Source organism: Triticum aestivum, chromosome 1A, assembly GCF_018294505.1.
Source record: "Triticum aestivum cultivar Chinese Spring chromosome 1A, IWGSC CS RefSeq v2.1, whole genome shotgun sequence".
In the NCBI taxonomy this organism is placed as follows: Eukaryota; Viridiplantae; Streptophyta; class Magnoliopsida; order Poales; family Poaceae; genus Triticum; species Triticum aestivum.
In genome coordinates this window covers 340,140,685-340,155,157 of record NC_057794.1, presented here as the reverse complement: position 1 = coordinate 340,155,157, position 14,473 = coordinate 340,140,685, and the positions used below count along the sequence as shown (strand labels likewise).

At 51.1% G+C, this 14,473-nt stretch overlaps 1 protein-coding gene across 1 annotated transcript; it reads left to right on the top strand.

Moving 5' to 3' along the window:
• The first annotated feature begins 13,275 nt into the window (after positions 1-13,275).
• LOC123126159 (uncharacterized) lies at positions 13,276-14,032 on the top strand. The gene has a single exon (XM_044546571.1). It carries the CDS (start codon positions 13,411-13,413, stop codon positions 13,762-13,764), a length of 354 nt encoding a protein of 117 aa, XP_044402506.1. The 5' UTR covers positions 13,276-13,410; the 3' UTR covers positions 13,765-14,032.
• The last annotated feature ends 441 nt before the right edge of the window (positions 14,033-14,473 follow it).

The window sequence follows — 14,473 nt, the reverse complement described above, 5'->3', positions numbered from 1 at the left end:
GGTTTTAGTCCCTAGGACAACATACACAACAATAATCATACCATAGGCTAGCTTCTAGGGTTTAGCCTCTCTGATCTCGTGGTAGATCTACTCTTGTACTACCTATATCATCAATATTAATCAAGCAGGACGTAGGGTTTTACCTCCATCGAGAGGGCCCGAACCTGGGTAAAACTTCGTGTCCCTTGCCTCCTGTTACCATCCGGCCTAGACGCACAGTTCGGGACCCCCTACCCGAGATCCGCCGGTTTTGACACCGACAACCCCCATGGCCGTATACTCATGGGCCAGTTCGGACAGCTGCCGCATACATGGAAGATTCTACAAGACTTGGTGGTCAAGACAAGGACTCCTCCCCACCGGCGTATTCGGCTAGGACTCTTGTTATCCTAGGCCTCTGGTGCATTATATAAACCGAGGCCAGGCTAGTCGATAGATCATATACAACAATCATACCATAGGCTGGCTTCTAGGGTTTAGCATCTCCGATCTCGTGGTAGATCAACTCTTGTAATACTCATATCATTAAGAATAAATCAAGAAGGACGTAGGGTTTTACCTCCATCAAGAGGGCCCGAACCAGGGTAAAACATCGTGTCCCCTGCCTCCTGTTACCATCCGCCTTAGACACACAGTTCGGGACCCCCTACCCGAGATCCGCCGGTTTTGACACCGAGACACACCATGTCCTTACCCGAACCACCACCTCCCACGCTGTTGGGGAACACGGTAATTTCAAAAAAATTCCTACGCACACGCAAGATCCATCTAGGTGATGCATAGCAATGAGAGGGGAGAGTGTTGTCCACATACCCTCATAGACCGAAAGCAGAAGCGTTATGACAACGCGGTTGATGCAGTCGTACGTCTTCACGATCCGACCGATCTCAACACCGAACGTACGTCACCTCCGTGTTCAGCACACGTTCAGCTCGATGACGTCCCTCGTACTCTTGATCCAGTTGAGGCCGAGGGAGAGTTTCGTCAGCATGACGGTGTGATGACGGTGATGATGAAGTTACCGGCGCAGGGCTTTGCCTAAGCACTACGACAATATGACCAAGGTGGAATATGGTGGAGGGGGCACTGCACACGGCTAAGACAACTGTCAACTTGTGTGTTCCAGGGTGCCCCCTGCCCCCGTATATAAAGGAGCAAGGGGGAGGCCGGCTGGCCCTACAGGGGCGCACCCCAAGTAGGATTCCTATTAGGAATAGGAATCCTATTCCTAGTAAGTTTCCAACAAGGAAGAGAGGGAGAAGGAAAGGGGCGTGCCACCCCTCCTTCCCTAGTACAATTCAGACTAAGGGGGAGGGGGCGCGCAGCCTGCCCTAACCGCCCCTCTCTCTCTCCACTAAGGCCCATGAGGGCCATTAGTTCCCCCGGGGGGTTCCGGTAACCCTCCAGCACTCTGGTTTTATCCGAAACTTCTTCAAAACATTTCCGGTGTCCGAATATAGTCGTCCAATATATCAATCTTTATGTCTTGACGATTTCGAGACTCCTCGTCATGTCCGTGATCACATTCGGGACTCCGAACTACCTTCGGTACATCAAAATACATAAACTCATAATACCGATCGTCATTGAACGTTAAGCATGCGGACCCTACATGTTCGAGAACTATGTAGACATGACCGAGACTCACTTCCGGTAAATAACCAATAGCGGAACTTGGATGCTCATATTGGTTCCTACATATTCGACAAAGATCTTTATCGGTCAAACCGCATAACAACATACATTGTTCCCTTTGTCATCGGTATGTTACTTACCCGAGATTTGATCGTCGGTATCATCATACCTAGTTCAATCTTGTTACCAGCAAGTCTCTTTACTCGTTTCGTAATGCATCACCCCGCAACTAACTCATTAGTCACATTGCTTGCAAGGCTTGTAGTGATGTGCATTACCGAGAGGGCCCAGAGATACCTCTTCGATACACGGAGTGACAAATCCTAATCTCGATCTATGCCAACTCAACAAACACCATCAGAGACACCTGTAAAGCATCTTTATAGTCACCCAGTTATGTTGTGACGTTTGATAGCACACTAAGTGTTCCTCCGGTATTCGGGAGTTGCATGATCTCATAGTCATAGGAACATGTATAAGTTATGAAGAAAGCAATAGCAACAAACTAAATGATCATTGTGCTAAGCTAACGGATGGGTCAAGTCAATCACATCATTCTCTAATGATGTGATCCCATTAATCAAATGACAACTCATCTCTATGGCTAGGAAACTTAACCATCTTTGGTTAACGAGCTAGTCAAGTAGAGGCATACTAGTGACACTCAGTTTGTCTATGTATTCACACATGTACTAAGTTTTCGGTTAATACAATTCTAGCATGAATAATAAACATTTATCATGATATAAGGAAATATAAATAACAACTTTATTATTGCCTCTAGGGCATATTTCCTTCACGCGCCGCCGCCACCTAGCACGCCACCACCCCGCCGCGCTGCGCCCCAGCCGGAGGGAACGGCCCGTGTCGCCACAGACCGCCGAAGAACAAGAGAGCCCCGCTGCCACCGGCTCCAGTCGAACTTTGCCCGGCCGAGCCCTTGGCAGAAACGGGAGGGTGGGAGGGGGAGGAGGAGGTGGGTTGATAGCGGTGAGGACGAGCCCTTCCCGTCGCCCCGCGGGTGGCGGCGCGGGAGAGGATAGGGTTCGGGAGGTTCGGAAGAACCTTGCAAGCTTCAACATGTTCCCTCTTACCACCCTATTTTTTACATAAAAGGTAAGAGTATATACTAGATCTAAACCGTTCATATTATTAGTTACTGGTCTGATTAACTCTTACCTTCTTTTTTTCGAGGAAAAGCAAAGCTTTATAACTTAACGGTGCCCGGCCAAATCGCGAGAGACACAAATCGCCACCCGGGACGGTACATCATCGTTCCACAAGATACAATTATTGGACATACACTGACGCCCCACTTGGGCTAGTTCATGCGCGACTGAATTTGCCTCCCTACAGCAGACCTGGAGCTGTTGTTTTGAGAACCACAGCCTTAGTTGGAGCTTGGAGTCTTCTATGAGTGCTGCATACGGTGATGCGTCGACCCTCCACAGATTCATTGCTTCTTGGAGCAGTTTTGAGTCGGTCTCAAAAACCACATGCAGAGCCCCCAGATCGGCAGCCGTGTTGATGGCTTCAGTGAGTGTTGTGACTTTAGCACCAAACGGACACGCCACCTGCTCCGTCTTGCCTGCATGGGCAGTGATCACATCTCTAGACTCGTCTCGGGCCACTACTCCCCAAGTGGCAAAATTATCGCCCGGTTTAAAAGCACCATCCAGGTTGATCTTGATCATTCCAACGCTCGGGGGTCGCCACTCCAGATTCTCTTTATTCTTCGCTCTTTTCCCAAACAGCTCCAGGTATTCCAGCGAGTTTGACAGTACACGTTGTGTTAATTCATCGCAGGGTACTGCCATCTCTCCCTCTCTGAGCTTATTGCGATTATTCCACCAGTGCCACCACATGGTTAGAATCTGCACACACACATTTTCATTTATCCCCCACAAGTAGTCCATCATTACATGCACGGACATGATCTCTTCAAGCTCATTCCTCTTTTTCAAACCCGAGTGCCCTCCACACCGGTTTCACATGTTTACACTTGATAAAAAGGTGAGCACCATCCTCGTCGGCTCATCAGCAGAATAGACACTTAGTGTTATCGAGCTTCAGACCCCTCCTGATCAGATTGGTCCTAAAGGCGAGTGACTCGTGTTTCAACCTCCAGGCAAACATTTGAATTTTCCGCGGGCACGGGAGTTTCCAAAGGCGCTTCCAAGACTGATCATCGCAGCTATTAAAATTGGCAGCGATCATGGTGTTGCTCCCAGCTCGAGCCATGCTACTCTTCTTCTCAAGATCCACTTCCAGCTTGTACGCATTCTGAACCGAATGTTGTCCTTTGGTGTCATAGTTCCACGCAATGAAATCACTTACTCCTTCCCGGAGAGGGATCTGCACAATGCGTTGGGCATCATCTGGCCAGAATAAATCATGCACCAGTTGTGCGTCCCAAGTGCCAGTGACGGGGCAAATGAGTTCACTCACATATGTTAGGATATTCTGGCCCTTGGGGGTGATAACTTGTCGCGACCAAGCCCTGGGAATCCATGGATCCGACCATATCTTGACTTGAGTACCGTCCCCAATGCGCCATATGTACCCTTGCTTAACAAGCTCGAGGCCATGCAAAATGCTCCTCCAAGAGTATGATATGCCCTCTTTCGCCTCAGCTTCCAGTATAGAGCAATGAGGAAAATAGCGGGCCTTCAAGATGCGAGCACACAGGCTCTCTGGGTCCTGAAAAAAGTGCCACCCTTGTCTTGATAGCATTGCGATGTTGAAATCGTGCATATTCCGGAAGCCCATCCCTCCCATTGCCTTCGGCCGCGTCAAAGTCTCCCAGCTGATCCAATGCATCGTGTTCTCCTTATCCTGTTGACTCCACCAAAATTTGCCCATCAAAGAGTCCAGTTCCTTACAAAACCCTTTGGTCAAGTCGAAGCATGACATAGCGAACGTCGGTATAGCTTGACCGACGGCCTTAACCAATGTTTCTTTGCTCGTTTTGGCTAGAAGTCGTTCCTGCCAACCATTCATGCGCCCACATAGGTTCTTCTTGATGTACGCGAACACCTTCCTTTGCGATCTACCCACATGCACTGGTAACCCGAGATACCTTTCGTTCCAGTTCTCACTGACAATGCCAAGGGTAGCCTTGACCTCGTTCTTGGAGTGATCCGGAGTGTTCTGTGAGAACATAAGGGCTGATTTTTCTAAGTTGATGCATTGTCTAGAACAATTTTCGTACAAGTCCAGTATCTCCCTAAGAGCGCTCGCCTCCTCCTGGTTAGCATTGAGCATGATCATTGAGTCATCCGCAAAGAACAAATGTGAAACTCGGCGCAGCATGGCAGATCTTGATGCCTGAAATCCTTCCCGTCCGCTCAGCCTCATGCAGCAAAGCAGAAAGGCCCTTGGCGCAAATGATGAAGAGGTAGGGCGACAGAGGGTCTCCTTGATGCAGGCCACGCGACGGGCAGAACTAGTCAGTCGGGATACCGTTGACCTTGATCTGGTACCGCACCGTTCGCACACACTTCATGACAAGGCTAATCCACCGATGACTGAAGCCTAGTTTAGTCAACATTGCTTGGAGAAAGTTCCACTCAACCCTATCATATGCCTTGCTCATATCAGCCTTCACCACTGTCACCCCTTCCTGCCCATTCCTTTTGTTCCTTAGCAAGTGTGAGATCTCATATGCAATCAGAACGTTATCTGTTATAAGCCGGCCCGGTACGAAGGCACTTTGGTTTTCAGAAATTAGGTCCGGGAGCACCACCTTCAACCGATTTGCGCTGACCTTCAAGATGAGCTTGTAAACAACATTGCCGATACTGATCGGTCACAAATCCTTGATTCTGGAGGGGTCCTTTACCTGAGGTATAAGAACCACTAGAGTATCATTCCATCCCGCGGGCATATCACCACCATTCAGAACTCTAAGAACTTCCTCAACCACCTGGTCACCCATAAAATGCCAATGTCGCTTGAAGAAAACGGAGGGCATGCCGTCCAGGCCAGGAGCTTTGAGATCACCAATGTGATCAAGTGTTGCCTTGATCTCTTCCCTGGTGTACTCCGCATCCAGGGTGGCACGCATGGCAGACGTTACCCGGGGGCTGACCGTTGCGATCAGTTCATGAGACCTATCCCCGACCGATGTGGAAAAAGGATCCTGAAAAAACGAGCAGACATAGTTAGTTAAATCCCCTTCCTCCACCACCGAACCATCCTCCCTCTTCAGCTCTTTGATTCTATTAGCTTTCTTCCTTCCTGACGCCACCTGGTGGAAGTAACGTGTATTACGATCGCCATCTACCAACCACCAAACATGCGCCCGTTGCTTCCACATGGTGTTCTTTTTCTCCTCCAACTCCTCTACCAAACACCTCAATCTTGCTTCCTCTACAATCTTTTCCTGAGAAACTTCAGATAGCATGCATCTCTCTAGATCATTTTTTGCTTTTTTTCAGCCTCCCCTCCAGCTCCCCTACCACTTTTTGTCCCACACCCGCATCGTCTCCGCCACCGCTTTTAGAGCAGACGCCACGCCCTTCCCTCTCTCAGCCCAACTTCGCTCCCACGCCTCCCGGATGACATCCTCACAACCCTCCTCTTGCAGCCATCGTGCTTCGAACCTAAAGCCACGGTCTCCATTCATCCACCTTTTACTTTCTCCTTGGGTCTGCACAATGACGGCCTGCGATCCGAGTGTCGGGGGATGCCATTGATCACTACATAATTTGGGAACTGCATCCTCCATTCTTCATTACCGACAACCCTGTCAAGTCTCTCACAAATGTATGTGCTCACATCTTTACTATGGTTCCTCCATGTGAATACGTCACCCTCAAAACCTAGATCATCCATTTCACACACTGCCAATGCATCATGAAACCCGTCCATCATGTGTTGCGCCCTTGGGGCACCTCCTACCTTCTCTACCTCCGATAAGATTTCATTGAAGTCGCCCACACACAGCCATGGCCGTCCTTGTTGGTGCTGCTGCTTTAGGATTTTTAGTGTTCTCCATGTCTCTTTCTTTCTTCCTGTAGCCGACTCTCCATACATACCAGTGAGCCTCCACACCGGGTCATCTGCTTCCTTCACATCCACATCTACATGCCTCCTCCCATATGATCTAAGAGAAACTTCCACCCCTCTTCTCCAAAACATGGCTATTCCTCTACTCCTCCCCTCCGGGTTCCATACTGACATATTGGCTAACCCCAACTTTCACCTCAAGTGGTCTAACTCCTCATACAGCCTCATCTCCGATAAGAACAAAATATCAGGGTCCTCCACTCTTCCCATCTTGAGAAGAGACCGAACCGCTGGGCCGTTCCCCAACCCTCGGCAGTTCCAGCTGACGATTTTCATTGCGTCCGGCAGGACTGCTTGAGCAGCCCAGCCGATATCTGTTCAGTTGTGTTGTTCCCGTCCTCTTCCTGTGCTATCACCGTACTCACCCCCACATCCTCCACAATCTTCCCCTTCTTTCCTACGCTCTCAAGACTTTCGTTGATCTCCAACTGGCTTCGTTTCTGACCCACATTTTTCTCGCTACACACTGCATAAACCCTCCTCTTGTCCTCCCCACCAGTCCTCCGTTTAAACGTCCCCCGTTTCTGATTTTTTGCGGGATCAGCTCCTACTCCCTCCCCTGTGATCTCCTCCTTCCCTTCCAGCACCTCTTCCCCCTCCTTAGACTCCGCAGCCCTGGGTCCCTCAGGGGCGACTCGCACCTCCTCCACCGCCTTACTCTGTTCTTGCACCACCAATTCTTTCCCAGTATTGGAAACAATGTTCACCTGCTTCGGCTGCCCCATATCTCCATCCATATCCAGTCTCTTAGGGTTTCCCCCACGTGGCGATTCAGTGATTCTTAGTTTGGCTGGGCTCGTCACCTCTTCTTCTCCTTCTCTCCTACCCCCTTGGCCTCCCGAGTCCTGGCCAGCACTCTTGCGCCATGACAGACTATCACTCCCACTACCACTCCCACCCCGTCCTCCCAATCGGCTATAGCCGTAGTTCCTGGCTCCACCTCCCCCCCTCCGCTCCCTCCACTCCTCGTCTTGCAGCTTCGTTCGTCCTCTCCCATAAACCTCCTCCTCCCAATATCTGCTCTCAGCCACGGGCCAAACTGAGCTCTCTCTCCTTTTTTCATCTTGATAGAGCAGTCCTTTGCAACATGCCCTATTATGCCACATGTATAGCAAAATTCCGGTAAGAATTCATACTCAAAGCGGCACCACAAACCCTCTTCTTCTTCCTCCTCCTCCCTTCCATCTATGTTCATTTGTTTTTCCTCTTATTTGTACCCTCATCCTCCCCATCATCAAGAGTGAACCCTCTCATCATTGGTTTCTCAATATTCATCCGGACCTTGACCCTCAAGAACTTCCCAATGGCCCTCCCATCCGCTCCTGCGTCTACTTCCACAAATCTCCCAATGATGTTTCCCATCTCCTCCGCTGAATCCTCATTCATCATGCCAAGAGGGAGGCTGGAAATCCTCACCCATATCGGGATGTCATTAAACTCGTAGTCCTCAATCCTCTTACCAGGATCGTAGTCTTCCACAACCACTAAGTCTTTGTCAAACATTCATGGCCCATCCTCTAATGCTTTCCTCTTCCCGGACTCTTGATTGAACGTGAACACAAATCTGTTATCCCCCGCCCCCTTGCAGCCAATTCCCTTAATTGGACACCAGATCCGTCCCAAGGAGAGGCAGATCGCATCGGGATGGGCTGGTTTCTCCGAAACAATTCTTCCCACCGCTTGGGGCGCAGAGATCTTCCCCTTGCCCTTTCCCCCTAGACTGATCTTAACTCCTCTCTTCTCCTCCTCCGAGAGCTTCAGGCTTCCCAACATCCCTGCTACTGCCTCCATCTCTTGATCTCCTCCAGAAGCCGCCTCCTCACTCCTCTTAGGGTTCCGAGGTGTTTTACGACCCTGTGCCCTAGGGAGCACAAGGAAGGCCTATGGCGGGGAGAGGTGGACGGGGGATTCGCGTCGGCGCGGGGGACAATCAATCAAACAGGAACGGGGGCGATCACCGCAGCCACGATCGGGGCTAGATGGAGACGGGCGACCAGAACCCTAATCGCCCCGAGATCGTCGGAGCACACGCGAACCGTCACCTGAGGGACGGACCTGCCACTCAGGACCAACTCTTACCTTCTTACCTCACATGTAAATGAGGGGGGTAAGTGGGTGCATGTTAAAATTTGACTATTTTGAGAACCACGTACGCGCATCCAATTATAAGTCTTTCTTCCACATAAAAGAGAGATCACGTACCTATGTGCGTGTGATGAAAGGCGAGGAAAGACGAGAGATATCATAAAATACGTAGATCTATCTGCGTGTGCCTCCGGCCTAACCCATTAGCTGATCTCAGATTCTCAGCATGCATGCATGGCCTTGAACATCCAATAGCGATGGCATGCATGCGGGCCTCATGAAAAGCCAAGAGATTCCACGAACCTGTTGCGGTATGCCATGCCACTTCGGCTGGTGGAGCGCCCTGGCCCATGCCGCCGGCCGTGCGCGCGTGGTCGGGTGAGTGCGCGAGATATACGCCGCCCCTGAATCTTATCGAGCGGACGGTGACCACCAGAAGGTGCAGGAGTCCGGTCAGCCGGCGACGTGTCATGCTGCGAGAGACGCGCCGGCGTAAGAGACGGCGCCACTTTGCCCATTTCCTAGCCGGGTGCGTGGGTGGCGCCGTGTGCGATCGAGCTACGACCCGCGAACACGCGTGCGGGACGGGCGATCTCGCGTGGCCGGACGCGTGCCCCGGGCATGCGCCGGGCGAAGCCGCCGTGCCGTGCGGCGAGCGTTGCGCTTGCGCCGTTGGTTGGCTTACTGAGTGGTGACCACCGGCACTGCACACACTGGCCTGCCCGCCCACGCGTGATCTCGCCGACGCCGTCGTGTCGTTCGCGTGTTGCGAGACGAAACGAAATGAATTCGGGGGAGTTTACGTGGTGCAGGAGCTACTGTTGCTCGTAATCGTGTTGTCAGTGTGCAGCGCAATCATGGAGATGGAGCCGCGGGTAGTCGGCACGGTGCTGAATTCGCGCTTATGTCAAAACATTGAACTAGCAAGGCAAAAAGAAAGATTTTATCCATCATTAAAAACACCCAAATGGCAAAACGAACAGGTGGCTATGTCGTTTCTTGGGTTCGTAGTGGTTGCGTGCGTGGCCGTGTGGGCCGGGACGGGGTGGACTCGTGCGTGGATGGAGTCGACCGGCCGGCGACAAGTGAGCCGAGCAAGAGCAACAACACGCCGAAAGCGGATTCGATCGCGTGGGCGACGAGTCGCCACCTGTTGAGGTGATCGTGCCATTGAGACTGTAGGCGGCCACTATCTTCTTTTTTTTGACCGAGAAACTGTAGGCGGCCACTAAACTAGTAGGCTGACCTGAAACTTGAGTTCTTGAGCTCCGTGTGGCAATGGCAATGAAATTCTATTGTTGCATTTACCACTCAGTAGAAAGTTCAGCAAAGCAAATCGACCGCAGACTAAAATTTAACTACAAATCTTGTGGCATACTTGGGAAGCTACAGTCTACAGATCAGGAACATTATCTGGCAGATGCATAGCCAAATATCCGTTCGTTCTCCAGATCACGGACGAACTCACAGATCACAGGTACATTCGCCAATACGAAAGATTTTGGCGGCAAGCAACAGTCGGCAACTGAGGACAAATTGCGGCCACAAAAGACACCGCTAATTCACCAAAGAAGCAGCTCTGCACTGCTAGACATTTTGGAGATCAAGCTACATGATTGAACGTCCGTGGCCCTTTCGGCGCATTGCGAGTTTGCAACGCACACGCAACCAATTGAACGTTTCTGCTCTGCTGAATTTTGTTGGTTAGTCTCGTGACTGTCTGGGGTCTGGACCGCTATGTCGACCTTCTGAAGCTGCACGTTCAAGGATTTTTCTCAGGTGGTCACCCAAGTAGAATCAATGATTATTACTACATGTAAGAGCATCTTCGATACATGGATGACAGGTGATGTAGATGTAAAAATAACTAACTTTTATAAAAAAAATAAAAAAAATTCGATCTATTCGTCAACTGTTAAGATAGTACAGAGAACACTAGAAGTAAAATTTACATACAGGTCCGTAGACCATCTAGCAACGACTACAATCACTGGAGCGAGCTGAAGGCGCGTCGCCGTCATTGTCCCTCCCTCACCACAGCCGGGCAAATCTTATTGTAGTAGACAGTAGAGAAGTCATTGTGCTAACGCCCTACAGAACCAGCGCACCAGAACACCAACCGTCGCCTGTGGAAAAAAAAGCGTAGATCGAAAGGATCTAACCTGGAAACACATAGACGCAGACGAACGAAGACTGGGTCCAAGCGGATCCACCGAAGACAAACGTCGACCGAATTCCATGAGATCCGCCTGATTCACACCTCCACACGCCCTCCGACGAGAGTAGACACACCATCGAAACAGGTGCTAGGCAGGAAGAACATTATTCCATCTTTAGAAAGCCGTCACAGCCTCATCTTTCTGAGCAGGACACAAAACCTAAAAAAACACCTAAAACATAGCTGGAGCCCTCCCACCGGCAAAGACCGAGACCCACCACGCCTCCATGGCCTAAGGCCACAGCAGACGGCTAGACCTGCGGTAGTGTCGGCAGGAGGTGAGCAACCCACTCGCTTTGGAGTCACTAGGGCAACCGCCAACGCCAAGGGGTACACGGCCAAAACCCATCTCCAACAAATGATGTAGACGCAACTTTTTTTACAATCTTTAGGAGATGTAAAATACAACACCTAAAGATGCAAATTTGCATCTTCATAGAAGTAAAATGGTTGGTTGCTCGCCAACCATCAACTGTTGTTTCACTTCATTTCCTCACCTGCATCCTCTTCCTTCCACCGCCCCGCCGCACTGTTGCCACCGTCTGCCCGCTCACCGCACCACGCTGCGGTCACCCCGCGCCAGACCCGGCCGTTCCACCCCCCTCGCCGCTCGTTCCGCGCGTTTTGGCCGTCACCCGCCACGAATCTGGCGTTTTTTCGCTGCCTGTTGCCGCCGTCGTGTCCGCCATCGCTGCAGCCACCACCCAACTGCCAAGCACCCACCCAGCCACCACTGCACCGCCTCCCCGCCCTCAGGCCCGTGAATCGGTCGTATTTTTCACTGCTCAAGCAATGCCGTTTGATTCGTCGCCATCGCCGCAGCCACCACCCGACCACCAAGCACCCCGAGCCACCACCGCCCCACCACCCGCCCGCAGCTCCGTGAATCGGCCGTATTTTCCGCTGCTCCACCGCCGCCATGCCGTCGAAGAAGCTCCCAAAGAGCAAGATGGGATTCTTTGGCATGCGGGTGAAGCCATCCGACCACGTTGGCATCGAGTTCTCCAACGCGCGGACGCCGCTTCTGGCTTGGCACCTACACCACCGCCGACAAGGCCGCGCATTCCTACGCCGTAGCGGTGTGGCGTGCCAGAAGGCCGAAGACGGACCTCAGCTTCCCGGAGATCAGACCTGGGCGGATGTGGAGTTCCTCGTGCCGGAGGGCATTCGGATGAAGGAAACACCGAAGAATAAGATGAAGAAGAGGCCGGCCAATGTCGTTGGTCTCGGCGATAGCGACAAGACGGCGATGGATAGGTTCGCGCGAGAGCATCCGGAGTATGTTCAGGCCGAGCAGGAGTACTTCTGAAAGCGCGATGCCGAGCAGAAGAAGGAGGACCAGGTTGGCCCCTTGACGGTGATCCCCATCGAGTCTAAGTCGGAGGACTGGGGTGACTCAAAGGAGGCGGACGAGGGGTGCGACGACCCGGACAAGGATGAATTTTGGGCGCAATTCCACAGCTCCGATGATGAGGAGTGGTTTTATCTTCGGTGTAGTTCAATTAGTAGTTCGAACTAGTAGTATTAACTTGATGAATGTAGTAGTTTGAATTGGTTGAAGTAGTTGTTTAATTTATGTTTTTAATTAGAACTATGTTTAGTTATGTTTGAAATGAAGTAGTAGTTGAATTTGCTATGTTTGAATTATATGTTTCAAGTGAAGTACTAGTTGAAGTATAGTTTTACGTCTCTACATTGCATCATCTATTGTAGTTGCTCTTTTACATCTTAAATATACATCATTTGTTGGAGTTGCCCTTTTTAAAGATGCAAATGCACCTTTTGAGTTGTAATCTTTTTTCATCTTCTGTTTTACATGTTCAAATTTGCATCATCTATGGAAGATGCTGTAATGCAGGAAATTCCTTACTACTAACAGGGTGCTGTCACATTTCATGTGGTACGTGTGACAATGCAATCAATACGAGAGTCCACCCTCCTGTTGCTCTTATTTATGGGTCGTGTTTGCTCTGACACCGAGCGACTGACGATGCTCTAGCCAACACCTGTAAAAACAACACGTTACAAGATATGCTCGACCCATAACCCTTCCATCAATTCCCTACCGAAAAATATTAGTTTTAAATATTTGTCCAGCACCATTCGTTTCGTTAGTCACATCACATCACGGCACGTCAGCATCCGTCTCTCTGATTCAGCTTGCTCTCGTGCCAACAAAGCATCCACCCAGACCATCTCACTCATCAGTCTCTCCCTCACCTTCCCCTCTCGCATCCAACTCCACCATGGATCCTTCCTCCCAGTCTCTATATAAACCCCCTCTGCCTCCAAGATTACTCAAACACGGAGCAAAGCCAAGAACTCACAAGTCACAACAACATCGCACAATTCGTTCTTGAACCCTCGTGGTTGTTTTCAGTTGGTTTGCTGTGATCGTAGCGATGGCGCCAGAGCGGAGGTGGTCGGGGCTGGCGGCGGCGGCGGACGCGGCGTCGTGGTGCTGCGGGCTGGCGCTGGTGACGCTGCTGCTGGTGTCGTCGCTCCGGGCCGGCGAGGGGGAAGAGAGCGGCGGCGGGGCGGTGGTGGTGCGCGGGGCGCGGATCGCGGCGGCGCCGCGGCGGCCGTGCGACGAGATATACGTGGTGGTGGAGGGGGAGACGCTGCACAGCATCAGCGACCGGTGCGGCGACCCCTACATCCTGGAGCACAACCCGCACGTCCACGACCCCGACGACGTCTTCCCGGGCCTCGTCATCAAGATCACGCCGCGCGCCGCCGCTGACGGCCGCAAGTGAACGCCGCGCTGACGACGCAGCTTCCTTCCTCGCCGTCTTATTCAGCGCTGTGCGGCGGCGCTCGTGCCCTCCTGGGCGGACGCGACTCGCGGACAAGAATTTGTTTCGAGCTGTGGCCGAGTGAAATGGTCGTTTGTGGTACGATCGAGAGAGAAAGATGGATCGTTTCTGGCTGTGAATAGAAATAAAATGTTGCTCGCGGAAGATCTCCTTTTCAGTTGGCTCTCGTTTGTTCTCAAAAGAAAAAAAAGTTGGTTCTCGTTTGGCATTTCGTTGCATATTCTTTTTTAACTTTTTCTTCAACACAGAAGCTTGCCCGACTTTAGTGAACTGAAGCCCTTAAAACGTTTACAATAAAAATAGCACTAATAAATTGTTTTATACGTATCCGAAGGGCCAAAAGGCACGAAGCCAAGCTGAACAAGTTGATTCTCGTTGCACAATAGAGTTGGTCTGCACTACATTGTTCACACAACTTCTTGTCATCCAACACGGTGTCTCAAATGTTCACAAACTAGTTGTAAAGTTGTGAGGGTTTACAGGCATCCGGTCCTTCGTCAAGTAGGCATCCGATACTTCAAACCCAGCCAAAACCGAGACAGAGCCGTGTCTTTGGACCATTCCGAATTGTTTTCACGCGAAAAGCCCATTTTTTTCACCCTTTTCGCTCCTATCATCGCCGTCATGCACCTAGTTCTCGCCATCCGCC